The sequence below is a fragment of the Lontra canadensis genome, unplaced genomic scaffold (genome assembly GCF_010015895.1).
Source record: "Lontra canadensis isolate GAN:19392208 unplaced genomic scaffold, GSC_riverotter_1.0 scaffold57, whole genome shotgun sequence".
NCBI lineage: Eukaryota > Metazoa > Chordata > Mammalia > Carnivora > Mustelidae > Lontra > Lontra canadensis.
In genome coordinates, this window is record NW_022631051.1 from 11,998,650 (window position 1) to 12,025,266 (window position 26,617).

Here is a 26,617-nt window from a genome sequence, read left to right on the forward strand (position 1 = left end):
CTGTGTGTTTGTTTTTATGTCAGTACCACACTGTTTTGATTACTGTAGTGTCTGAAATTAGAATGTGTGAGTCTTTCAGTGTTGGTCTTCTTTTTCAAGATTGTTTTTACTCTTCAGGGTCCCTTAGATTCAGTTCAAGATGGATTTTTATTCTATTTCTGCAAGAAGCATTGTTGAAATTTTAATAGGGATTGCAATGAATTTGTAAATTGCCTTGGATAGTCTAGACATCTTAATAATACTCTTGTCTTCCAGTCCATGAACATGGGATACCTTTTCATTTACTTATGCTCTCTTTAATTTCTTTGAGCAGTTTTTGTAATTTTCATCATATAGGCCTTTCACCTCTTTGGTTAAGTCATAAGTATTTTATTCTTTTTGATGCTGTTCTGAAAGAAATTGTTCTCAATTTTTTTTTCAGATTGTTTATTAGTGTATAGAAATGCAGCTGATAGTTGTGTGTTGACTTTGTATCTTGCTGCTTTGTTGCATTTGTTCTAACAGTTTTTTTGTACGTGATCTTTAAGGTTTTCTATGTATAAGATTGTATCATCTATAAATAGAAGTAATCTTCACTTCTTCCTTTTCCAATTGGGATACCTTTTATTTCTTTTTCTTGGCTAGAAATTCCAGTATTCTGTTGACTAGAAATGGCAAGAGTAAGCTTCCTTGGCTAGTTCCTGGTCTTAAAGGAAAAGCTTTCTGGTTTTACCATTGAGTATGATGTTCACTGTAGGTTTTTCATATGTGGATTTTATTTAGTTGAAGTTTTTTTCTTTTTGTAGTTTGTTGAGATTTTTGTATCAAAGTTTGTTAAATTTTGTCAAATGCCTTTTCTGTATTTATTCAGGTGATCCTGTGTTTTTTGTTTTTCAATCTGTTAATATGGTGTGTTACATTGGTCAGTTTTTGTATTGAACCATCTTTGCATTGCTAGAATAAATCCCATTTGGTCATGGCATATAATTCTTTTAACATGCCACAAAATTCAGTTTGCTAGTATTTTGTTAAAGATTTTTACATCAATGTTTATGAAGAATATTGATCTGTGGTTTTCTTGTAGTATCTGGCTTTGGTATCTGGACAACAAGCTATGAAGTGTGTTCTTTCCTCTTCAGTTTTTTGACAGAATTTGAGAAGGATTGATGCTAGTTCTTCTTTCAGTGTTTCATAGAATTCACCAGTGAAGCCATTAGGACCCAGGGCTTTTCTTTGTGGGGAAGTTTTTGTTTACTCATTCAGTCTCCTTACTAGTTGATTGATTGATTGATTGATTGATTTCCTTCCTTCCTTCCTTCCTTCCTTCTTAAACTTTTGACCCAAGATCAAGAATTGCATGTTCTGGGGGGTACCTGGGTGGCTCAGTCAGTTAAACATCTGCCTTCAGTTCAGGTCCTGATCCCAGGGTCCTGGAATCAAGCCCTGTGTCAGGCTCCCTGCTCAGCGGAGAACCTGCTTCTCCCTCTTCCTCTGCCTGCTGCTCTGCCTGCTTGGGCTCTCTATCTTTCTGTCAAATAAATAAATAAAATCCTTAAAAAAAAAAAAAAAAAAGAATTACATGTCCTGGGATACCTGGGTGGTTAAGTTGGTTAAGTGTTTACGTTTGGCTCAGGTCATGATCCCAGGGTCCTGGGATCAAGTCCTGTGTCAGGCTCCCTGCTTCTTCCTCTCCCTCTGCCTCTGTGCTCTCCCTCTCTCTCTTTCAAATAAATAAATTTTAAAAATCTTTTTAAAAAATTAAATTAAATGTAAAAAATAAAAATAAAAAAACTGCATGTGCTACTGATTGAGCCAGCCAGGTGCCCCAATGGTTAATTTCTTTTGAGAGAAATAGGAATCTGTTTTTCTTAACCCATTCTAGTTTCGTATTTTGACTGGCCAAGCAGCAGAAAAAGGGCATGACTGAGAGGGAAGGGGAACTTCACAGAGAAATGGGGGCAGTGGGAGCCTCACCTGCATTCTCATACCTTGTCTATCATCTCTGAAGGATGGCCCTGAGGACTCTGCCCTGTGCCGAGTCTTCGAATCCCTGCCTGTAACTATAAACGTAGTGGGGAAGTGGCCTTAAGGATTTAGCCACACCCACTGACATTTTCCAAATAGATGGGGTTGGACATGAGTAGGGTCTTCATGAGTCTGACCAGCTGGCTTCCTGATATTTTTTTCTCGGGATTTTCTTTGTGTGTTGTTTCAAATCCTCATGGAGCTTATGGGCAGCCATATAGGAAGTTGTCAGGCAGTTGAAAATCTGCTGAGAGTTGCCACCATCTCTCCTGACCAGAGGCTTTCTTGGCAACTGGGCAGCTGTGGGGCCCCTTCAGGCCCTCCATCCCACCTGTTGTCGTCCCCCCCCCCCCCCCCCCCCCCCCCCCCGTCTCAGGTTGAGTTTCCTGCCCGGCTCTGACACAAGGGCTCGCTAGCACCAAGGTCGGACACAGCTGGCCCAGGGAAGTTTTGCTGCTCAAAACACTCCACAGGGCTTCCAGATCCCTTTGTGGAAACTGGAGCCCTTAGGAAACTGGAGCCCTCAGGCCCAGCTCTGCACAGGATCTTTCTCTGCAGGGAGCCCCATGGTCTGCTTTCTATGTCCATTCAGTTCTTCCTAAAATGCTGCCTTCCCCAGGAGGCCTCAGCCTCCATTCACATATTTAACTTGCTTTGGTGTCTCTTCCCCAGCTGGAATGTCAGCCATGAAGACGGTTTTTTGCTGGTCATACTCACCTTTGCGTTCCCTGTGCCTCTCCTTGACGACACACAATCTGTATTTTTTAATAGATGCAAGTGTTAATGACCAGTTATTGGCAGGGGACAGGCCCCCAAGTCTGCGCAGTGCTGCCTGGTGGCCAGAGGACTTCTGCCGTTGCACCCAGGGCAGGGCCTGCTTGGGTTGCGTGGGAACGGGCTACACCCATTGCTCCTGTTTGATGTTTTTCTGTGGGCTGCCTGCTGTTTCCCATCTTTTTGGTCCCAGCATGCCCTCGGGGCTCACTGGGCATTAGGTTCCTGTTAGGGGAAGAGGCAGCTCTTTTGGTTTCATTCTGCAGACCATCATCATACAGGTCAGTCACCCAGTATGAGCAGAACATGGAAATGGGAAAAGATGGGGCTTGTTTGCAGTAAGGGAAAAGTGGTGTGCAGGGTACAGAGGTTCAAGGCTTTGTGAATGGGGAGAGGGAGTGGGGTCCCATGCTGCTCTGAGGGCAGCAGGTGGTCCTCGAGCAGTGGCCACCCTGATCTTTGTCTTAAAAAGCTGAGCACGCAGGGATGGTAGCACGGATGGGCAGGTGCATGGTGGCCTGCTTAGCTAGAGAGCAGTGAGGCGTGGTTCCAACCCCACAGAGCCATAGGAGGAGCCTCGTGGGCACAGTGCCCAGAGAACACAGCCAGACCCTGATGAGTCCTTCCTATTTCAGAGCAGGCCTGCTCATCTGTGGCGTGATGAGAAAAGGTAGGGGTTCTGAGTGCAGGTGTTGGTGGGATGCGCCTGTGGCTCAGGCTGTGTCCCATCTCAGTCTGGGGGCTGCACAGCCACGGCCCAGACCCTCTCCTGGCGCCAGGTTGCATGTCAGGATGTTTGCTGGGAGCATGGCGGGCTGGGCTGGCCATGGGCCTCTGCTACCTGCCCCTAGGCTTTGCGCTATGGGCTGTTCGAGTGGGATGTGGGTCTGTGATCACACTTACTAAGCAAGATGGGTGACTCTGCCAGGTCTTCGCCACAGCCCCTCATCAGGTACATGGTGTCATCTCCGTTATCAAGATGGGAACCTGTGTGGCCAGAAGGATAAGGGCCAGTCCCGGTTCTCAGCTAGCAAGCTGTGGGCAAGGTCCAGCCCGGCCCGGCGGCTCCCCAGTCAGCTGTCTCACCTCTTTGAGGCCTCCTGAGGTTGGGCGCGGTTCTGACTCCTCTTCCTTGTGTTCTTTGGTTCCTGCCCCAGCTGAACATCCACGTGGGAAACATTTCACTGGTGGACCAGTTTGAGTGGGACATGTCAGAGAAGGAGAACTCACCAGAGAAATTTGCCCTGAAGCTGTGTTCAGAGCTGGGGCTGGGCGGGGAGTTCGTCACCACCATTGCCTACAGCATCCGGGGACAGCTGAGCTGGCATCAGAAGACCTATGCCTTCAGGTAGGAGATCAGATTCGGCCCGCCCTCATTCCTTTGCAAACCTGTTTTGGGGAAAAAACGTCTCCCTATGTGCAGTGATGCTTTTGGGCCTCTCTGGAGCCTTGGCCAGCTCAGCAGCCCTTTGGTGGCTCACTTCTCCTGCCTCTTGTGTGTCAGCGGCAGGGCTCCCCATCCTCATCATGGTGGGGGGTGATTCTATCCCCTCTGTACCCAGTAGTGCCCACCCCCAGCTGCCTAAGGCCACACTCTGCTGCCCTGCCACCTCTGTGCTTTTGCCCAGATTCTTCCCTCCATCGGGGGTGGACTGCCCACCCCAGGAGCTGTCATCTGGTGGACTTGCTTTCTGTCTCAAATAAGGGCTGCTCCTCGGGAGAATCAGGGATCTCCAGCAGTTTATTTTTACTGTTACATCTCACCACTATTAAGTCAGAGGCTAGTCGAGCGCCCACATCAGCAGGACCCCATACTGGGGGTCGTGAAAGATAAAGAGCCACATCCAGGCTGCCTATGAAGGTGGAAGTGTAAACAGAACATTCCAGTCCTGTGTCCTTGGTGGCAGTGTCGGGGTGGACCAGGGGATGTCGGCTTCTGGAGAGGCAGATGTGGCTTTCCCATTGATGGTGGCCCCGGAGTGCAGAGTACAGGCCTGGCAGGGGGTGGGGTTGACGAGTGATCACGGGGAGTAGAGATTGCCCACTGCGGAACTGTTCCCTGAGCTCCTTTTCCCCTTGGGAAAGTGCAGTCTGGGGGTAGCGATGAGTAGCCCGCATCAAAACAGGATGTTAGCATTTATTCTGCTCATAACTGTCATCGTCTACATTTGGCGATCATTACTCAGGGATGGCAGCTTAAAATGGCCCATGAGGAGCCAGTGCGAAGGTCTTTTGGCAAAGATATGACAGTTAACAGAGCTCGTGAGTATGTTTGTGTCTCAGCTGATTTTCCCAGAAATCCCAGAAGACTGACTGCTTTCTGACTGGTTCCTGTAAATCTGAGCAAGAGAGAAGGAATGACCATACACTTTTCGGGGCTTGAGGATCCTGGCCCTGGGAAACCACTGAGCTCCTGGGGGGTGTCCAAGCGCTGCCTGCACTCCCAGCATCTGGGCTGAGACAGCACACGTTCCCCTCTCCTAACCTCCCAGCAGCCCTGCCATCCAGGTGGTCCTGCTGCACAGACAGGGTCCAGGCTCTGCCTGGGAGGAGGCATCCATGAGCTGCGATGCGGTGGTGTCTGGCCCTTGTGAGAGTCCAGCTGGAGGTGTGGGCCTACATGTCCGTTCGTGCTGTACCCGAGCCAAGGCCGATGGGCCTGAAAGACCGATCTGGGGTGGCCTCACTTGCTGGAGTGCCCCTCCCGAGGTCCTGGGAGGTGGTGAGTGGTACAGGTGGTGGGAGTGACACCGACCCCAGATACCTCATCCCCCAGATGCTGATCGGGTCAGAATCCACATTCTGACCAGCAGATGCTGTGGGCTGGGGGTGCTCGTGCTGCTCAGAGCAGAAAGACCCTGCGGGTGGTGGCGTCCTCCTGCTCTTATCTCGGGGTGATCCCAGGTAACCTCCCAAAGCCCCTGCCGAGGCTTCAGGCCATTGGTGGTGTGCCAGACAGCTCCCAGAGCAGGCCCCCTCGGGAGTCCCTGGTGGCGGCAGGTCAGGACTTATAGACGGCCCCCACGCCCCCATCTCAGAAGCCACTTAACAAGTTCCAGCCGGCTGGATGGGGAGCATTCCAGAGCCCCAGCCCGCTGCGATCTGTAGGCTGTCATGCTGAGTGTTCAGGTTTCTGGTCCTGGGGATGGAGGGCAGGGCCGCTGACTGGAGACTGGGGTAAGCACATACCCCCTTCCCAGCAGCCCCAGCAGGCCAGGCCGGTGGGACACAGCCTATCTCAATCTGAGAGACACCCCAGTGTCTCTTTTGTATTGGGACGGCTGCTTGTGATTTCCCAGCTGACTAGGCCTCCTGCGCTCCTCATACTAGGCCTGGCCTGTCTTGTGTGCTATGTGCAGTGTGGGCAGCTGGACTCTGGAGAGAGTCTGCAAGACAGGAACGGGAGTTTAGGGTCAGAAGCTGGCTTGGCATAGGCTTCATCGTCCAGGGGACGACTGCGGCCTTCTAAAGCAATCAAGGGAGGGGACTGCAACTTCTGTCTCTTGCCCCTAACCCACATTGTCACTGCTACACCACGTCATCCTTTGGGAGCTCTGACCGCTCTTGACTCTCCCCAGGGAGCCTGGCGTCAGTCAGTCTTTCTGGGGGAAAGGCTGTGTAGTGGGAGTAGAGTGGGCTGTCACGTCCCCAGGGCCAGGGGCCACTTGGTCTGTGGAGGGTGGGATCAGGAGCCCCGGCCTGGTCTCTGGTACACCCAAAGCTTGGCAACCGCTGAGTCACATGAACCTCCTTCAAAGGGGCTTGAAATCCGGGGCCTCCGTCATCCCCTGTCATAAATGCTCTGAATTCCCGCCAGCTGGTCCTGTCTGTCTGCTCCTGGACCAAGCCCAGCGTGTGGCTGCGGTGCCATCTCCAGTGATGGTGGCACTGAATTGTGTCCACAGTGGAGCAGGGCAGGCTGCTGGTCACGGGGCATGTGTGAGCAGAGGCAGACAAGTCTCAGGAGCTAGGCCAGAGGACAGGCTGCTTCCCTCCTGCGATGGGACGGGCAGGCCTGATGTGGGCAAACATGAGGAGGGAGCATGGCATGTAACAAATGGATAGGGGGCCCCAGACTCCTAGCAGGAGGGGGCAGGGCTCCACCAGGGTAAGGGCCTGGGCAGACTGGCACATGGGAGGCTGTCAGATACCCAAACCTGCAAGCTGCTACCTGTGAGGAAGGTTGTATCAGTGTAGTTGCTGGCCAGTCCCGTGGCTGCAGCTGGGTGCAGAGAAGAAATAGCACCCTGTCCAGCACAGGAGACTTGTGTGTGGCCACTGAAAGTACTGGAGGCTGCAGGCCCAGGGTAGGGAGCATGAGACCCCATGGTGGGGAGGGAGGACAGAGTGCCGGCCAGGAGGAAGCCAGGGACAGGGGGAGGGGCCAGAGAACTTGGGAGCTGGGCCTGATGGGGGACAGAGAGGCAGTGTCCCTGGTGCACATCAGGGTTGGGAGACGCCAGGGTCATTTTGGATTTGTTGACCAGGAGCCACACAAGTTCCTCCTGGAACTCTGCCCACCTGCCGGTGGCAGCATTTGCTTGCCTGCTTATCTGCTTTGAGAACCACTTCCTGGAGGTACAATGCATGTACGGTGTGGTCCAGCCAGCTAGCACGGGCTCTGTAGGATCCGCAGAGCCCCAGCTGTCACAGCTGGCAGGGCTTTTGTCACCCCCAGCAAGCCTTGCCCCCTTTCGCCATTGCCCTGCCCCCATGGCTCTCAGCCCCAGGCGATTACTGATCTGCTTTCCATCAGCTTGCCTCTTCTGGGTACTCAGTATAAATAGAATCCCAGATCACGTGGTCTTTTGTGGCTGACTTCTCAGTGTCGCTTCTCTCTGTGGCAGCCTGTATCAGAGCTTCATTCCTTTTGGGGGCTGAGTGATATCTTATCATACAGATGGACCATATTTTATCTACCCAGTCAGCCGTCGAGGGACAGTTGGGCTATTGTCCCTTTGGGGCTGTTGTTAAGGGTAGTGGGGTGAGCATTCATTTTTGTTTCAGTGCCTCTTTTCAGCCCTTGGGTAGGTGCTAGGAGGGGAATTGCTGGGTCACGTGATAGTTGTGTTGAGCACTTGGAGGGAGGGCCCGACTGCTTTCCAGAGGCACCCCCCTCCCATTTTACTTCCCGGCCAGCAGAGCCAGACTTCTGGTATCTCACTTTTGAATCTAGCCCTCCTAGGGCAGTAGGGCAGGGGGAACGTGGTGGTTTGGATTTGCATTTCCCTGACCACTGATGACCTTGGGCATTTGTACATTGCCTTTGACAAAATGGCTGCTCAGGTCCCCTGTTTTTTAATGGGGTCATTTGCATTTTTATTACTGAGTTGTAAGTGTTCGTTATATATTCTAGATAGGAGTCCTTATCAGAGATAGGATTTGCAAATATTTTCTCCCACTTTAGGGTTGCCTTTCCACTTTCATGACAGTGTCCTTCAAAACACAAAAGTTTTTTGTCATTTTTTTTTTTTTTTATATTTAGTTATTTGGTCTGGTTTGGTTTGGTTTTGGGTTGGTTAGTTTGTTTTTCCCAGTAATCTCCACACCCAACCTGGGGCTTTAACCTACAACTGGGAGACCCAAAATCTCGTGTGGCACCAACTGAGCCAGCCAGGTGCCCTGAAGCACGGAAGTTTTAAGTTTTAATGTAGTCCAGTTTATTTTTTCTTTTGTTGCCTGTGCTTTTTTTTTTTTTTTTTAAGATTTTAAGTCCTCACTACATCCAGTGTGGGGTTCAAACTCACAGCCCCAAGATCAAGAGTTGCATGTTCCACTGACTGAGTCAGCGCAGCGCCCCCACGGTCCTTTTTTTTAATGTGACACCTGTGAAACCACTGCCTAACCCAGCACCATATGTTCGAAAGACTGCTCTCTCCCCATTGCGTGGGCTTCCACACCATGTAAAAATCCATTGACCATGAAGAGGAGGGTGGTGTCGGGTTTTGTCCCCTGCCCACTCCCAGCTGAGCAGCCATGGGCAGGTCATTTCCCTCCAAGACTCTGTCTTCCTCATTTGTGAAGTGGGCCTAGTAGTGTTTCCTGGCTTTTGTGTCATGCAAGGGCATAAAAGTGAGATCACAGCAAGACAGCCCTACAAGCTGCAGCCCAGGGCCCTCTGTCACCTCAGCTACGGCCCTCCCCTCCCTGGGCTCTGTGTCCCCACCTGGACTCTGCAAGAAGGTAGGAGCATCTTGGGGTCCCAGGTGACCGACCTTGAAGCCGTGATGTGGAATCCTCTCAGAGGAGGAATGGGAGGCAAGGTGGCTCTCCCGCCTTTGTGTTTGTCCCAGATCCGAGGCAGGCCTGCTGGCCCAAAGCCCATTCTTACAGGGTTGGATCGAGCAGTTCTTATTTTAGAACAAACCCACAGGAGTGGAATCTTCCCAGAGCCAAGGGGAGGTAAACAAAGGGGCCTCCAGAACCTACTCACGAGCTCTTGTTTAAATTAAGAGGAAAACATGTTTTGCTCCCCTCAGCATGGGCTTGGCGCCTTTCATGTCTGTCCTCCTGAGGAAGGCGGCAGCTGGGAGGCCTTGAGGTGCGGGATGATGTTTGGGTCTGTGGCTGGGTGGTTTAGGATTGCCAAACCACGGCCCTGGCTGCAGAACAGCTGTTAGGAGCTGCTGAGGAGGCTCGGCCTCGGGGAACCTCGGGTGGGAGCTTGGCGCATCCACTGGCCTCTGAGTCACCAGCACAAGCTTGGGCTTCGGGGACTAGCTTCAGCAGCAGGAAGTGAACCCCACTACTGCAGAGGAGCCGGGGGGAGCCCTGGGTTGTGGTGAGAGCCTTAGCCCATGTCTGCTCACGTTCCTTGAGACTCTGGGATGAGGAGAAGAACGCGAGGTAGGCCAGAGCTGGCCCTCGGCTGCTATGTGCCCACTGGACGCCCCTCTCCAGTGGGCCACTCACACAACCTTGAGCACCGGTTACAGGGAGACTCTGTGACAAGGCTCCTGGCCCCTGGGGAGCCCCTTCCCAACGCCAACATAGTGGGCATAAGTTGGCTGGTTTAAATAACAGCAAAGCTCTGAAAAGTTCCCATAGCCGTGATATTGTTCCTGGTTTCCAGATGAAATATCAAAACCCAACAATGCCCGATCAGAGTGAACAGTGTTCTGCAGGGGGGCAGACTTGTGATAGGGCTGCAGTGGAGTGGGCTGGCCTTCTTGGGGTGCTGAGCCTCGGGGGATAGGTGCAGGCTACCCAGCTGGAGAAGAGAGAAAGGGCCTGGTGAGGCGGTGGTGGTGACAGGGGGAGGGGCTGGGAGAGGTCACTGTGAGGACCATGCTCTGAGGCTTGGAAACCAAGGCCTGGAGAGGTGGCAGCTCAGCTGTGTCCTCCCTCCCATGGTGTCTGCTCCTCCCCTTCTCCCCGTGCCCATGCTGTGTCTCCTTGGCAAGAAGGGGCTTAGGTGGCCATCAGAGTGGTCATTTAGAGGCTATGGAGTGTAGTGATTTGGGGACAAGGGTCCCAGGCCCAACTGTCTACCTTAGGCAAATAGCCCAGTTCTCTGGGGCTTAGTTGGGCCGGTGAAGTGGGCTGAAGGGCAAGTGTGCAGAATATTCAGGAATAGGCCGGCCCAGCAGCCTTCAGTGGGATGAGGCATCGAGGCTGGTGGGTCCTGGCCCTGGACACTGAGTAGGATAGACTGCCTTCCCCTGCCTCCCCAGCAACGCTGGTCACGGGGAATGCCCTCTCCAGGCTTATAGACAGAGACACCTAGGCAGCAATCAAGAGCCTGTTTGAGAGTGCTTTGAAGAGAGGCTGTTGTTGGGCGGTGGGGGTGGGGGGGGCTGGCATCTCCAGTGATTCTGCCTTGAGGTCTGAGTGACAGGTGATGACCGGGCCACTCCTCTCAGGAGTGCTGTTCTGAGGAGCCAGGCCTAGTAGGGAGGAGACAGAGGAGGTAGCAGGAAAGGCGTGGGCCTTCCTGCCATGGCCTGGCTCCAGCATTCTGGCAGGGGGTGGACACTGTTTCTGGGGGCGTTTCTAGCTGCTACTCTGTGAACTCAGCAGTCACTACCCCCCCACCCCACCCCACCCCGGCCCACAGTGAGAACCCCCTACCCACGGTGGAGATTGCCATCCGGAACACAGGGGATGCTGACCAGTGGTGCCCGCTGCTGGAGACTCTGACAGACGCTGAGATGGAAAAGAAGATCCGCGACCAGGACAGGAACACAAGGTATCCACACCCCCACCCCTCCAGGTCCCTTACAGCTGGCTCTGACCAAAGGCACTGTCTTGAAGGCAGGTGAGGGATGTGGTGACCTGGTTTTATTGGAAACCAAGTTGCCAAAGGCAGGTCCCTGGGTGGGTTTCCCTGCAGGGAACAAAAATAAGCCCTCGGGTTGGGTCTGACCACAGTCCAGACCTACACATCTGGAGCCCTGGAGAGGTAGGCGGGACCTGAGCAAGCTGGAGAGAGGGCAGACTCAGGGCCTCCAGCAGCAGACAGGCCCAGGCCGAGTGGGGATAGGGATCCTCCCTCTTATCATCCATGTCCTATCTCTGTCCCCACTCCCCCGGCTGCACTAGAGATCCCTGGGGGGCTCTGGGTCACTCCTTCTCTCCTCCTGCAGGCGTATGAGGCGTCTTGCCAACACTGCCCCAGCCTGGTAACCAGCCTGTCGGTGCATGGCTCCCACGGAGCGTTCAGAAGATCGGACCGCCTCTCCTTCATCTGGCAAGGCAGGAGGCAAAGGGGGCAGGCCGGGGCCATCCTGAGGAGCATGGAGTGTGGGGAGGGCTTTCGGTCACCCTCCCCTGGGCACACATTCCAGTTTCTGAGCCCTAGTCCCCACCCAAGTCCCTGGTCAGAAAGAGCCCTCATTTTTGGATTGTGTTTTGTTTTTGTATAGGAGCCCCAGGTAGGGCTAGCAACACTTTTTAAATAAAGACAACAGGTCATGTTCCATTTTTTCAAAGTGGTAGCATAAAAATAAGAAAGGGGATGAGGAGCAGGGTCTAGCTGGATGGTGTGTGGCCAAGGCCAGCACACCAGGCCTCTCCCCCTTCTTTGCCTCAGAGCCCCAGGCGGGCAGGTGGGGGCTAATAAGGCTGCATCCAAGGCCCTCAGGCCCTCAGCCCGCTACCCACCACCTGTGCCATCCTCCAAGGAACAGAAGTGAGGCCGTGAGGTTCAGAGGGCGGGGGCCGGCTTACCTGTCAGCGACAGCCCCACCCTATTCCAGCTCCACCCCAGCTAGAGCCCTGAGCCAGGCCAGCAGCTCTCTCAGGTGGGTCTCAAGGAGTAAGACACGTGGAGCGGCACGCCTGCCTGGGGCTGGGGTGGGGGGCTGTGGTGTGTCGAGAAGGGAGGCACAGCCCTGGGCCTCTCCTCAGCTCTGCATCCTTGTCCCATGGGGAAGTGTCCCCACTCTACAGAAGGCATGAGGGCTCCACAAGGGTGGCACGTGCGGGTCTCCTCACGGAGCCAAGCAGTGCTTGGTGAACTGAGCCCATGGCTGCAGTCTTGCCGAAAAGAACAGATCCCAACACCAGGCAGCTGCCATTAGCTGCTGCTGTGTCTTCCCTGTTGGGTCAGGGCAGCTCTGCTCCCTGGGCATGGCAGGAGCATGGTGCCACCTGGCTCCCAACCTGAGCCCCACACTGGCCAAGGGCAGAGCTCTTGAGTAGGAATTGGGGTCTTGGTTGCCAGGATATAAGGGTAGATGGGCCTGGCCCTCTGGGCTGGGGGTCCTGTGATCATGTCCTGGGACATGACAGCTCCTAGCTCCTGGGGAGTTTGTACTCAGGCCCACTGCCCTTCATCCAGGAGTGCAACTTGCTGGAGCGAAGTTGGGCTTCACTGGAAGGCCCTGAACAAAGAGGAAGATTTCAGGACTGGGCTCCCCTGGCCTTGGAGACAAGTGGGCTCCATTGCTGAAGGGTTTGCTTGGTCCATGTGCCCCTGCAACTGGTGGGATGGACTGAATACTGCCCGCCTCCGCCCCTCTGGGCAACCCAGCCCAGTGCTCCTACAGAGCCAGCTGCAACTCCACATGGGTTTCCCTACAAAATTAAGGTCAGACTCCATGATGAATACTTGTGTCATCCGTGAATGTGACAGCCTAGGGCTGGAGGAACGCCTTTGCTGCTGATCATCCAGGAATCAACTATAATTCTGACTAGTCTAGGGCAATGAGGAAAGTAGGCCAGGCTGTCTGGTATCCGCTTTACCAAAGAAAAAAGTGAGCTGTGGTATCAGATCAGGCTCCCATGTCCTCAGCTACAAACATCAGGGAGAAAACTTTGCAGAACTCTGCCAAGGTGAAAATTTCTCAAAGCTTTGGGGTTGCAGAAAGGGCAGAGGACCCCGGTCCTGGACCTCTCCTGCACCTGACTTCATGGAGCCTCGGCCAAGTACCTTGGCTGCTCAGCTGGAAAATGGGGCAAAGGTCCCCTTGTTGCCCGTGAGGGACAGAAAGAGCCAAGTGAGGCATCAGCCTGAGGGTACCATGGGCAGGAGCCCCTAGACCTGGCATGATGGGAACATCCCAGTCCTGGCCCCAGCCAATGAGACCTGGTCAACCCCCTTGCTGCCCGGCCTGGAGCAGAGATCAGTGCAGGTGGGATTTGCCCAAGGCTCCATCAAGGTGTTGGCAAAGCTGGAGTAAGAACCCTGAGTATGCCATCTGTGAGCTCAAAGCTGCTGGGCAACTGTGGGCAGGTTCTTGACCCCCTTTGCGCCTCCCATCCTACCACCTACAATTGGTCTGAGAGGGCAGGCCAGGATTGGTGGCCCTAGGTCAAGGCCAGCAACACCTGCCCAGCTCTATGGAAGGATGTGGCCAGCCAAGGCAGGGAGCCAGTGCTGCGGGCAATGAGATACAGGTCATTCTGTTTATTTGGGTGGGCCCTGGGCACCAGCCCAGTCTCCAGGACAGGTTGCTCTCCTGTAATCGGGAGTTAGGGGTAGAATGGAGGCCTGCCAGAGGCCAGGAAAACAGGCTGGCCCTGGGTAGGGTCATTGCTGCAGGGGTCCTGGCTCCTCCTCCGGGAGGGGCAGGTAATTGGGGTCCTCCTGTGGGGCATCCAGTAGCAGCTTCCTGTAGGGAGGGGCCCACATTGAGCTGAGGCCAGCGGGCATTCCCACTGGTTCAGGGAGCCATCTGAGGGAGGGTAGCAGAATTATCTCTAGCACTCACAGGAAACTGGGGGTCAGCAGCAGCCTCTTGCCTCCAGGCTGGTTGGGGAAGACGTCCTCTAGGAAGTAGTAAATGTGGCCCACGGCAATCCCTGTAGGAGAACCCTGGATGGCTGAGGCCACTCTCCAGGGTCCAGAGCCCGAGGCCCTCACAGCCTACTCCCTGCCTCCATGAGCAGGCAGGCCAAGCAACCTCAGGCCCCAGAGTATGAGTACCCAATGTTCTGCACAGACTGCCAGCACAGGGTTGACCTTGAAGGACAGGCTTACCTGGCCCAGAAGTGGGCAGGACGTGGGGAGGGGAGGGCCCGAGAACATGGGAGGAATAGGAGCCAAGGCTGGCACCTTGACACACCTATCCCCATCCCTGGTCAGGACCCACATGAGCATCAATACACCCGAATATGGGGAGCCCATAGCTGGCTGGGTTGTTCAGGGGCTGGGAGAACAAAGGAGCTAAAAGGTCCGGAAGAGGGGGTGGGAGGACAGGTGAGTGTCCTCCCAAAGACCATCAGGTACTAGATGGCCTGTTTGGGGAGGGCGGATGCACAGGCAGGCTTACCCAGCAGGTCCACGAGAATTGAGTTGCCCAACAGCAGAGAGAAACCCATGAGCGCCCAGGGCAGGAATGGTGCCTGGAAGGTGAGGAGGCCGAAGAAGTTGACTCTCACTTGGGGGTTGCGGCGGCTCCATACATACACCAGCATGACTGTGAGTGCCTGGCCCAAGAAGAACAGGCTGCCCAGGAGCCCCAGCAGCTGAGCCAGAGTCAAGGTGCTGGAGGCCTTCTCCTGGTGCAGGCCTCAGAGCTCCTGCCCAGGGCCCCTCCGACTTGCTAACGCCCTGGAATCATCCCGTTTCCCTTTCCTCATCACCCCTCTGTGCCCTTCCGATCAAGGCCACACTATGGCCTCAGGCCCCACAAGTGATCTGCCCTTCTTGTCCACCCCCAGCCTCCAAACACTGCCCGTCATTGCCCCAGTTTCTCCTGACAATGGGCATGCAGGGCTCAGCCCCCAAGCACGCCCCCCGGCTCCCCTGCACATTGCCCTGTAGTATTTTGTGTACAGCACTGAAGAGCTGGCGCTGACATCCGGAGCTGAGTCCCCTATGTACAGTAAATACATCCTAAACTAGAGGGAGCGACTCTGTCGCTCACCGACCAACACAGTCTGGACCAGAGGCACTGCGGCCTTTAGTTTCAGAGCCCGGGAAAGGATACGGTCATGAGGACACCCCCGAAAAGGAACATGAAGACAAAGTCGGCCGTGCGGCCGCGGAACGAGCCCTCCTCCAGCATGCGGCAGTAGCGGAACCTGCGGCGACCGTAAAGGAAGTGCCACCAGGCAGAGCCTCAGTTTCCCCACAGCGCGCATCCCCCAGCCCGGCGACCCGCCCACCGCCCCACGCTTGGGTCCGCGCAGTGCAGGATACACGAAGAGCATGTTGAAGAAGAAGCTGAATCCCAGCGGCCCAAAGAAGAGGAAGTTGGTGACGAGCCTCCAGACCTACAGAGATGGGAAGGAAGGCGGGCGGTCAGGCGCAGGGCCGGCAGGGCCCGGCTGTCAGGTGCCATGGGCGGGGCCGCCTCACCTGGAACTTCCGGAACACGAGGTGTGGGTTGAAATAGAGCTGGAAGGGGCTGAGGAGCTCCAGCTGCTGCGGAACCAGGGACGCGTTAGGTGGTGCCCCCGGGAACGCAGCGGTAACCATGACGACACCCCTCCCGGACTGCAGCCACGGAGATGCCCCCACCCGTCTAGCCAGCTTACCACAGCAGCGGTGGTAAGGACGCAGGCCGAGGTGTAGGCCCGCGTCACCGCGGGCACCTGCAGGAACTCGGCCATCAGCCCCTGCCACGCCATTGAAACTTCTTTGACACGCGTGGCCCAACCTGCAGCGCGCTCTTTAACCCGCCTACAAGGCCCGCCTCACTCTCGAATTCGGCCAATCCGCGTCGGAGGCGCCGCGCGCCCAGGGTCGAGGGAGGGACCCTGGGCCCGGTATCCAGTAGGAGGAGGCAGCGGGAAGCCGGGGGCGGGACAGGGGAGTGGGCGGGTCGGAACTCGGGACCAAAGAACAGGCCCCACGGTTGAGCACGTGGCGGTTGTTGTGATGGCTGGCGTGGCGGCGCGGGAGAACGTGTGACCAATAAGGAACGGGTCGCTTCGCGGCCAGCTAGAGAGAACCAATAGCGAGGACGCACAAGATTTTGGGGGCGGGACTGAGGCTACTCCGCGAGTGAAGAGGAGAAAAGACCGCGGAACTGCGAGACCGGAAGGGGCGGGGTCACACTGGGCGGTGGGCAAGGCGGAACCGACGGGAGTCTGGTCTTGGAGGCTCTGTGAGTCCACCTAGCGCCGCCAAAGACTTGGTCCCGTCCTTTTCTCCTACTGACAACCAAACACAGTGCCACCTGACCCTTAACAGAAGAGGCGCTCAGCACTGTGTCCAACCACCCCACCCCCGTACCCTCCTGCAGTCCACTTGACCCCACGCCAACTCCTGCGGGCAGCCTTCGAACTCAAAACGCCAGAGTGCCAACACCGGCCAGAGCAAGTGAACGGGCTGGAGAGGAATTCTTCATTTTTTTTTTTCTTTAAGATTTTATTTATTTGGCAGAGAGTACGTGCACAAGCGGGGGGAGCCGGGAGGATCCCCCACGGAGCAGGGAGCCCGACTGGGGTGGGGGGGCTTGATTCCAGGACCCTGAGATCATGACCTGTACTGAAGGCAGACGTCTTAACCAGCTGAGCCACCCAGGCACCCCGTTTTCATCATTTTGATGGAAAAGAGAAACTCCATTTATTCATTCATTAAGTCCACTGTTTACTGAACACAGATTGTGTGCCAGGCGCTTTTCTGGATGTGGGAGATACAGCAGCCAAGAAAAGATGAGGAGACGGGTAGTCATAGGCCCGTACTAATATGAGAGCTTGTGTTCCCACAACAGTAAACTGACACAAATAATGCCAAGACTGGAGGGTTGGGTCGTGAGCCATCCCTGCAGGTGGGGTGATTTGAGAAGCCTCTGCAAACAAGTGATGAGCAAGTGACGCTTGACTGTCACTTTAAAAAGACCCCTGTGGCTGCTGCAAGGACAGTAGACTGCCTGAAGAATCAGCGAGTCAGGGGAGACTGCAAGGCACAATGGTGTCTTGGGCAGGGTGGAGCCTGGAGGGTGGGGGAAGGGTGGGAGGTGCTTTTGCCCATTGATGGGACAGAGCTGTGAGAAAGCAATCAAGGGTGACTAGAAGGTCTGAGCCACAGGTCGGATGGATGGTGGTGGCCTTTACCAAGATGAAAAACGCTTGGGGAAAAGGAGAGCAGATGGAATCCCATTATGGCCCTGTTGAGTTTGGGGCATCTCTGTGACTTCCACCTGGAGAAATCTAAGGGTGGTGTTGGGGGAGAGATTGGCCAGGCAGTCCAGTTGTGGATATCAGTCCTCTGTACACCAGTGGCCTGTGTAGTCTTGGGCCCGTGTGAGGCATCCACGGGGTAAGGCTAAAGGGAGAGGAAGTGAGGCCCTGCCTGGGCGGCTTACCGTTCAGTGGTCAGAGAAGGCAGACCTGGCCAGGGAGGCCCGGGGAGGCTGGAGAGGGCTTCTAGATGCTGAGCCAAGAAAGGGCTTCAGGAGCAAGGCAGTGAGAAGCTCACAGAGATGAGGCCCGGGAATGGTGGGATGCAGCCGTGCCAAAGCCCCTGTGGCCAGGATACTGGAGGATAGGAGGAAGAGGAAGGTGCCCAAACAGATGTGACTTTACCAACATGGGGAGCTCAGGTGTGGACGTAACTGTAGAAGACAAGGAATGCCCTGGACCAGAGCACTGAGGTCCCCCGAGGAGACTGGAAAGGCTGAGAACCAGCTGACAGAGTTATCTCAGGTGGATCCTGAGAAAACAAGGGTGCTGAGAGGGGTTCCCTAAGGAGTGGCTCAAAGAGTCCCCAGGGGACAGGAGCAGAGGGAGAGGCTGAAAGCATGAAAGGGCGCTGTGCATTTGGCTCCGGAGTGAGAACAGGTCTGGCCTGATAACAGTGCGAATTGGATTTAACATGCTGAGAGTTTGGGTGGTGGGACCCCCCCCTTTAGATGGCCTCCATTGTCCAGCAAAGCAGGCCAAGGTCATGTTTGAGGTGGGCCCAGTGGAGTAGATCCCATCTGGGTGGAGGCAGGGCTGCAGACGCCAGGGCTGGCACCTGCCAGGTAGGAAAGCCATCCTGGGAGGTCAGGTTTCATGCCCGTGTGGGGAAGTGGGGGTATTCCTGCCTCCAGGCACCCAGCAAGCTCTAGGCCCTCCACTCAGGGTCAGGCCAGGGCTAATAGGAGGGGCTGTCATTGTGGACAGGGGCATCTGTCTCCCCTCTGATTGGGGCTGATAAGGCAGGCACCTCGCTTAGGGACAGACAGAGAAGCACATTCCCCGGGGAGCCCGGGAGGCTGGGACAGGTGGGGACATCCAGGGGAACAGTGGCTGGATTTTAGAGCAGATGCTCCCTCCTCAGAACCCTAGCTATTCTCAGAGGGGGAAACTGAGCCCCAGTAGGAGGCACAGCAGGGCCTGAGGCAGACCTCCGTCACCAGTCCAGGCTCTTCCCGTCAGTTGCAGGCCCACGGCGGTTCCACTTCTCGCCTCAGGCACCTTCAGACAGTTATTTAGGGAGAGGAACCCTGGACTCCCCGTGGTCCCAGGGGCATAGAGATGTGGGCAGGCAGCCTGATGTCTATGTGGCTGCTGGTCTGAAGTGGGGGTTGGGGGGTGAGGGGTGCCAGCTGGGCCCACCCTCCCTCTTGGGCTGAGGATGAAGCTGAAGGAGGGCCTGTGGTCCCTGGGCCAGGTGACAACGAGCCCTGCTCCTTAAGCTGCCTCTCTGACCTTGCTGTGTTTTCCTTTTGACATGAATCTGCCCCCTTCAGACCCTGGGCCTCCTCCATCACGGGGGGGCTTTCCCTCAGGGGCTGGGAGCTCAGTGCCAACCCCCTACTGGGCCCCCAACTGTGGTGGGAAGACTGCCCCCACAACTCCACCCAGCCCCTCCCAGGAGCATCTGTGTCCCCGTTGGCCCTTCCTGTCTGGGTCATGGTGTATTTTTAGCACCGAATCCGGAACCTACTCTGCAGCAGCTGCCTGTGGCCGGAGTGCAAGAACAATAAACCGTCCAGGTGGGCTCTGTCAGGCCAGGGCTGGCCCTCTGAGCTTGGTAGCAGATTCCAGGCTTTCCAGGAATTAGCAGGTCTCTGGGGTGGATGGGAAGGGAGGAGGCAGTTTGGGGCTGAGGAAGAGTAGCATGAGCCAGGCACATCTGGGGAACAGTCTGTGCAAAGGTCCTGAGGTGCCATGGTGCGGGTACAGAGAGAGGCAGAAGGCATGGCAAGGAAGAGGGGCTGTATGCACTGTGAGGCTGAGCAGGGCTGTAGAGGCTGCGGTCCCTGCCCCGAAGGGCAATGAGGAGCCTTCTGAGAGTTTTCAGCCTGGTGGTACATGCCAGTCAGATGGCAGCTCTCGGGAGGAAGAAGGAGAGAAGAAGAGAAGCACTCATCTGAGTGGAGAAGGATGGCAGCCAGCCTGCATTAGGGGTGAGTGACAGAGGAAGGAGGTGGAAGCCACAAACCTTCGTGACTGATTGGCAGAGAGGTGAGTGTTGGGAAGGGCCAGGTTTCGGAGGGAAACCTCCCACTGGCTTGGGACATGTCAATTCAGGTGCTGTGGGACATGACCACCTCAGGGAAGCCCTCCCTCCCTGGCCACCCCAGCTTGGTTCTCCCAGCCCCTTGTCACCTACAGCACGGGTAGGTGCTCTCAGCTCACCATGCTCTCTATCCCTGGAAGGCCTCAGTGACCTTTGAGCCTCAAGAAGGCCGAGACCTGTGCTCCAGTGCTGGATCTGTGGCCTGGGGGCTGGCACTGAGACCTGACCCTGCCAAGTGGGCCTCTGTGTCCCGGTCTGTGAAATGGGCTAGAGGGAAGAGCCCATCTGTAGAGCCTCCTTCACCTGTAGTCTGTCCTGCTGTGGGGAGTATCAGACTCCTGGGACACAGGCGGGCCCCCCCTCGACCCCCGCAAGGCTGGTCTCTACCCTGAAAGAGCGAGAATGCACCAAGGCAGGACTCTCTCCCTGAGGCTGGTTTTCTCGCCTGCCTTCTCCCGGTCCAGAGCTCTCCCAGGGCTGCAGTGGGGAACATTCACAGAGGAACATTCACAGAGGCCTCAAGGGCCTGGGAGGAAGGCAGTAGGGTCTGGCTCTGGTGGGGATATGGGGAAAGATACTGACATTGTGCAGGGAAGGGCCAAGAGTCGTGGGCTTGCTGAGGAAGGACTGCCGGGTGGGCAGGAAGACTCTGGACAAGGACAGTGGAGAGGGCACCAAGGCCAGGAGAATGACTTGAGCAAAGGTGTTGAAACATGGAGAATCCATGTCTCGGGCCACCTGGGTGGCTCAGTCGTTAAGCATCTGCCTTCGGCTCAGGTCATGATCCCAGGGTCCTGGAATCGAGCCCTGTATTGGGCTCCCTGCTCAGGAGGGAGCCTGCTTCTTTTTCTCCTGCTCCCCCTGCTTGTGCTCTTTCTTTCATTCTGTCAAACAAATGAATAAAATCTTCAAATTAAAAAAAAAAAAAAAAGAATCCATGTCTCACGGAGGCAAGGACAAGTGGGGGCCTGAGAGCCAAGGTTGGAGCCAGTCGCCACGGTCAGAACAGTGGCTCAGTGACCCCCTCACCGGATTCTGCACCACTCACTGAAGCCCCTCAGTGGGTTCCTGGACCCAGTTCCGATGCATGTGTGTGGGGCGTGTGTGTGTGCTCAAGCTTCCCCACACCCACAAGCAACCAGACCTCAACAGGGTGTCCGAGAATTCCACTCAATTCTAACACTCCACCCTGAGATAGCATCAGATTCCACAGGCTAAGGGCTCAGTCCCCCCAAGATCACCCCCACTTCAGGGGAGAGTCCAGAGGTTATTACCTGTACTTCTTGGCTCTATATTAGGTTCCCACGAACCCCCTTTGGGCTCCACTAATTTGCTAGAGCGACTCACAGAACTCAGGAAACCTGTTTACTCACTAGATTACTGGTTTAAGTCAAAAGATATTAAAGGGTACCAATTGGGGCGCCTGACTGGCTCAGTCAGAAGAGCCTGCCACTCTTGATCTTGGGTTTGTAAGTTCGAGCCCCACACTGGGTGTAGAGATTACTTAAAAACAAAACAAAAACAAAAACAAAAAAGGGGATCCATCAAAGCCACAGGGAGAGATACCTAATGTGAAGTCCCAAACAAAGGAGCTTCCGCCATCGTGGAAGTTGGAGTTCTGCACCAGGCCACATGGAAGCCTTCCGGTTCCCCAACCGGGAAGCTCTTGGAACCCCATCCTTCTGGAGGCTTCACTACCTAGGCACAAATGATGCAAGTGTGGGCTGCTGATGCTTGAATCCGCCTTTAGCTCTTCTCCTCCCCCACCCCTTATGTCAGGTCCTGGGACTGCAAGCTCCACCCCTTTATTCGAGGGTGGTTTCCCTGGCAACCGGCCCCCATCCTTAAGTGTTTTCCGAAAAGTCACCTGCTTAACATAAACCCAGCTGTGATGGAAAGGACCTTGTTATGAGTAATAAGAACCCCATTTCACCTTCATGGCTCAGAAGAGCCTTCAGGAATTGATGAGAGAACAAGTATTAGAACACAAGAGGCTCCCCTTCCTCTTATCCCCCAAGGAATTCCAAGGATTTGGGAGCTGTCAGCAAGGAACTTGGATAAAGATCTAACAAATACGAGAAATATATTTTGGTCATCTGAAAGAGCAAATCTCTCTCTTTTTTTTTAAGATTTTATTTATTTGACAGAGATCACAAGTAGACAGGCAGGCAGAGAGAGAGGGGGAAGCAGGCTCCCCGCCAAGCAGAGAGCCCGATGCGGGGCTCAATCCCAGGACCCTGAGATCACGACTTGAGCTGAAGGCAGAGGCTTAACCCACTGAGCCACCCAGGTGCCCCCCAAATATATCTCTTATCAATCACACACTATCACATGGCCACCTTACCAAAGAGGGTTTTTTTAAATATATTTTTTTTAAGATTTTATTTATTTATTTGACAGAGAGAGATCACAAGTAGGCAGAGAGGCAGGCAGAGAGAGATGGGGAAGCAGGCTCCCTGCTGAGCAGAGAGCCCGATGCGATGTGGGGCTTGATCCCAGGATCCTAAGATCATGACCTGAGCCGAAGGCAGAGGCTTTAACCCACTGAGCCACTCAGGCGCCCCTCAAGGAGGTTATTATTACAGATGAGGAAATGGGCTCAGAGAGATTAAGTCACCTACTCGAGGACACTCAGCTAGAGAGAGAGGAACCAAGACACCAAGATGCCCATGCTGACTTTGCCACCATGAGGAGTGATGGAAATGGCTGGTGGCAGTGAGCTGCCCTGCTCCTAGATCTTATCATAGGGCACAGGAGAGTTCAGCGAGGGGAGTGAGGGACATCACCTGCAGGTGCCTGTGGAAGGTAGCCCCCCCATCCCCCCACCCAGCCAGCATCTCATAGCCTCAGACGGTTCTCCAGCCAGAGTTTGGAGGCAAAACCTCTTTGCCGCCTCTGGGCTTCTGGAGTGTCATGAGCATCATAAGCACTCCCCGGGACGCTCCCCTGCTGAGCAGTGTGGGTGCCTGGCTCTCTGCCTGGGCCTCAGGGTCACTGTGTCTGACCCTAGATGGCCGGATGGGCGCGTCCTTTCCCAGCTGGTCCCTTCCCAGCTGTCTTGATCCTCAGCAAGTGCCCTTAATTCCCACTTCCTTCTGTGGCCACTGCCGGAATGTCAAAGCCACCTCCGGCCAGCCACTCAGGAGTCCCCAGAGCATCTGGCGGAGCCTCTCCCTGGACTCAGCTATTTTGGGGCTCATCACTGTGGGTGGTGTTTTGGGAGAAGCGGGAAATCCGCTTGTCAGAGTCAACGGCACGGCAGGGCCACAATGCCCGTTCACCCAGACAGGAGGAGCGCAAGGCGCCGTAAAAAGACGGGATAGCCCCGTGAGTGTGTGCCGCTTGTCTGCACACGGGGTGGGGTGGGTTGGGGGGTGGCTCACAAAACGTGGCTGTGGTTTGTGCGGCCCTGACGTGAGTGTGCGGAAGCCGGGGCCACACTGTCCTACAGTCTTCCTGCTCCTTACAGGATGAGCAGGCCGTGCTGGCCTGTGGTCTGTCTGCCTGTGGCCGTGGCCTGTCAGCACTGTGGCCCTGCCACCAGAATTCCACTTCCCTGCCCTTGGTTTACCCCAGCCACTGGGGCCTCGTTAACAAAACAAAAGCAGAATGAAAATGGCAAGATTTGGTGCAAGAGGGAACACTGACTTTGAATGAGAACTGAAACAAAACAAGCGTTACATTCATAAAAGCTGACAAATACCGCCCAACATCATAAAACCCAGAAAAATATCCCTCCATCTTGAGAAGCGTACGGCCAGATGGCGTGCTGTGGCAGGTCAGGCAGGGACTGGTCACCAGCCAGGCCCTTGTGCAGGCCCCTTGGGGCAATGGAGGTGGGGGGAGGGGTCCAGGAAGGGGTGAGGGGGTACCCGGGAAGGGCTGGGCTGCCTTTTCAGCTTCCACATCGCACCCTAGTAGCGGGTGGCCACAGGGGAGTGGCCGCTTTGGTGCCCTCCCCTCTCCTCCCTGCTGGGAGGAGGTCCTCTCCTCCACAAGGAATGCCGGCATCAGTGCTTCAGACTTTGGCCTGACCACCCCCCAAACCCCCACCTCCCACCCTCTCCTCCAGATGTGGACACAGCTGTATTCTTCAAGCAGCCAACCACAAGGACATTCTTTCCTTCTAATTACTGATGGCTTCAAATTTCCTAGCCGCAAGGGTCTCGTTGTCCTGTCCTCAAATATCAGAGGGTGGCCAGGAGGGGCCGCTTTGACTGGTTGTAGCCCTCCCTCCCTCCCTCCCTCCCTCCCTTCCTTCCTTCTCTTCTTTGAACCATCAAATTGGAAATGAGACACAGAGCTGGAATGGATGCCTGCCAGCTCTGAGGAGGAGGGTGAAGCAGGATTCAGGGGTAGGGCCTGCGGGCCTTGCCTTCTGCACCCCTGCCCCCGCTGGGGATGTCCAACTATGCTGCTGCCCCTCCGTGTTAACACAGCCAAGGGCCTGTCTGGGACAAGTGTGAGGGTCAAGAGAGGGCCGGGTGCCTGTCCTCAGGATGCTCAGTGCAGGGAAGGTCAACAGACACACACAGGGGCCTGAAGACACAATGCCTGTGCAGTGGGCAGGCCAGGGGTTATGATGTCCACATTTTACAAGTAAGCAGAGACTCAGAGAGAGGCGGGAGCTCTTGGAGCTGCAGAAGCCCCACTGGGTGTTGGCTGCAGCCAGGCCCGTGGCTGCCATGCTGTGCTGGGTGACAGCCCGCGGCCACTCTCTCAGCCTGGTGTCCAAGGTCAGCAGGTCTGCCAACCTTTGCCCCCATACCTCCCTGGGAGACTTCTGGGGTGGGGCAGAGGTGTCAATCCAGGTAGGAGCAACAGGAAAGACTGAAAGGAGGAAGGGCCTTTGAGTGGCCTTGAACCAGGAGTTAAAGGCCCACTCTGCAGCACTTCTGGGAAATGGAGGCCCAGAGAGGCTAAGAGGTAGGCCCAGAATGGGTCAGCCCTAAGTCAGGTGCCAGGTACCTCAGCCTGGACTAGTAGTGGTCCACGCAACACTCAGCCCCAGTGATGCCTTGGCCTTTTCCTGGCCTGAGCCCTGGAGGAGAGGCCAAGGGGCTCTCGGTCCAAACTGAGCACCGGGTCCAGCGGGAAAGGCACTAGCTCGGTGGAGCCCGCAGCGGCACAACCTGGGGTTTGTCGCCCCCTCGTGGCCAGAGCTGGTGGCGGCGGCATCGGGGAAATCTCGGGAACCCAGCAGGGCGGGGCAGGCTGAATGGGGGTCTGGAGGCCCCATCTCTGGTACGCCGCCACCCCCCAACCGCGACAGCGCTGGGACAACAGGCAGAGGCATTTTCTGGGACAGGCCAGGTGGGGGTAAAGGGCAGCAGAGCCGGCAGGCAAGAGGTGGGTCACAGGCTACCATGGGAGTTTTACTGGCTTTTCTGTATTGATTATTATTTTTTAAATTTAAATTCAGTTAATTAACATATAATGTAGTATTGGTTTCAGAGGTATAGGCCTGTGATTCATCAGCCTTATATAACACCCAGTGCTCATTATATCACATGCCCTCCCAATGTCCATCACCCTGTTACACCACCCCCACCTCCCCACTTCCCCACCCCTCCACCCCGCCCCAAGCAACTCTCAGTTTGTTTCCTATGATTAAGAGTCTCTTGGGACGCCTGGGTGGCTCAGTTGCTTAAGAGGCTGTCTTTGGCTCATATCATGATCCCAGGGTCCTGGAATCAAGCCTGCTTCTCCCTCTATTATCTGCTCCCCCTGCTTGTGTGTGCTCTCTCTTTCTCTGCTCCCCTCTGGCAAATAAATAAATAAAATCTAAAGAAAAAAAAGTCTCTCATGGTTTGTCTCCCTCTCTGGTTTTGTCTTGTTTCATTTTTTCCTCTCTCCCCCTATGATCCCCTGCCTCGTTTCTTAAATTCCACATATCAGTGAGATCATAAGATAATTTTCTCTGATTGATTTATTTTGTTTAGCATAATACCCTCTAGTTCCATCCACATTGTTGCATGTACTGGTTATTTTTATTCTATTTTAATTTTTAAAAATTTATTTGACAGAGACATAGCAAGAGAGTGGACACAAGCAGAGGGAGTGGGAGAGGGAGAAACCAGCTTCCTGCCCAGCAGGGAGCCCGATGTGGGGCTCCGATCCTAACCAACTGAGCCACCAAGGTGCCCTGTATTCATTAATTTTAGTGTGAGCATCATTCCTCCCTGCTTCCTGCTGAGTGCCAGGGGCAGATCCAGGCCCACTCTGGGCCTCAGTTTCCCTATCTCTAGAGTGAAAGGATCTAGCTTGTAGGAGGGGGCATGGAGGCATGGCCTCGCACCCAGCTGCACCCAGCTGCACCCAGCTGGAGGCCGGCCCCTGATCTACACTAGCCACCGGTAGGTGTCTTTTCTGAGTGGCTGGTGGCTGTGGCGGGTTACCCCTCCTTCCCTGCCCCTCACTTCCACCTTCTCAGGAGACCCACTAGGTGAAAATCAGATGCAGAAACCCAAGGGCTGGAAGAGTCAAGTGGTGTTCTTTCTAAACTCCCCCCAACTCTTTTGTGGTTTGCTGGCACTACTGGAGTTGGGCAGGCAGGCCTCTCCTATCTGGCAGGGTCTGCCTGGCTGACTTGGGATCTGAGGACTTCCAGCAGGGCTGTTGCAGGTCCACACTTGACCTTGTGGAGTCTAAGGGGATGTGGGAAATACAGGCAAAAGAAAAAAAAATTCCTTACTACTTACAGCCCATTGACGAGTCCTTGAAACAGTCAGAGTAACCTTCCTCTGGGAGCTCAGCAGCCTATACGTTAATACTTTGCTAAGGGCAAAAGACCCAACCCCCCAGGATCCTCTAAGATCTAAAGTACAGACTTAGGATCTCCCTAACCTCCTCCCAATTGAAAGTCTATAATCAGCCACTGGTCACAAGCCCAGTGCAGCTCTTTCTGACCACGGGTCCTGTCCCAGTGATTTAATAAAACCACCTTTTTTTTTTTTTTAAAGATTTTATTTATTTATTTGAGAGATGGAGATCACA

At 55.0% G+C, this 26,617-nt stretch overlaps 2 protein-coding genes across 8 annotated transcripts in view; one reads left to right on the plus strand and one right to left on the minus strand.

Annotated features, from left to right (window-relative positions):
• The window catches only part of SMARCB1 (SWI/SNF related, matrix associated, actin dependent regulator of chromatin, subfamily b, member 1), a 43,393-nt gene extending 31,685 nt beyond the window's left edge, over positions 1 to 11,708 (plus strand). For both annotated transcript variants that reach the window (XM_032876002.1, XM_032876003.1), the window contains exons 7-9: positions 3,936 to 4,126; positions 10,835 to 10,966; positions 11,364 to 11,708. In XM_032876002.1, the coding sequence (XP_032731893.1) occupies positions 3,936 to 4,126; positions 10,835 to 10,966; positions 11,364 to 11,403 (363 nt within the window). In that variant the 3' untranslated portion in view covers positions 11,404 to 11,708. The remainder of the gene's footprint in view (positions 1 to 3,935; positions 4,127 to 10,834; positions 10,967 to 11,363) is intronic.
• Positions 11,709 to 11,811: 103 nt separating this feature from the next.
• DERL3 (derlin 3) lies at positions 11,812 to 15,850 on the minus strand. 6 transcript variants are annotated; one of them, XM_032876005.1, is made up of 7 exons: positions 15,703 to 15,849; positions 15,524 to 15,586; positions 15,365 to 15,438; positions 15,153 to 15,246; positions 14,493 to 14,688; positions 13,932 to 14,022; positions 11,992 to 13,194 (listed from the first exon to the last, which is right to left on the minus strand). In XM_032876005.1, the coding sequence occupies exons 1-7, from the start codon at positions 15,793 to 15,795 to the stop codon at positions 13,065 to 13,067; spliced, it is 741 nt and encodes a 246-aa protein (XP_032731896.1). In that variant the 5' UTR covers positions 15,796 to 15,849; the 3' UTR covers positions 11,992 to 13,064. The 6 variants fall into 6 exon arrangements, with proteins under 6 accessions (XP_032731901.1, XP_032731896.1, XP_032731895.1 ...); XM_032876004.1 differs by having other exon boundaries at positions 15,524 to 15,589; positions 15,703 to 15,846; XM_032876009.1 differs by lacking the exon at positions 11,992 to 13,194 and adding an exon at positions 13,658 to 13,832 and having other exon boundaries at positions 15,703 to 15,845.
• Positions 15,851 to 26,617: the final 10,767 nt, after the last annotated feature.

Bases quoted from the DNA above. Each gene is read 5' to 3' on its own strand.
- DERL3 (XM_032876004.1), bottom strand. From the start codon at position 15,795: ATGGCGTGGCAGGGGCTGATGGCCGAGTTCCTGCAGGTGCCCGCGGTG. The intron at 14,023-14,492 runs GTAAGCCTGCCT...GTTCTCCTACAG, and splicing joins AATTCTCGTGGACCTGCTGG to GGATTGCCGTGGGCCACATT. The intron at 13,195-13,931 runs GTGAGTGCTAGA...TGTCCCTCACGG, and splicing joins CTGCTGACCCCCAGTTTCCT to GCAACAAGGGGACCTTTGCC.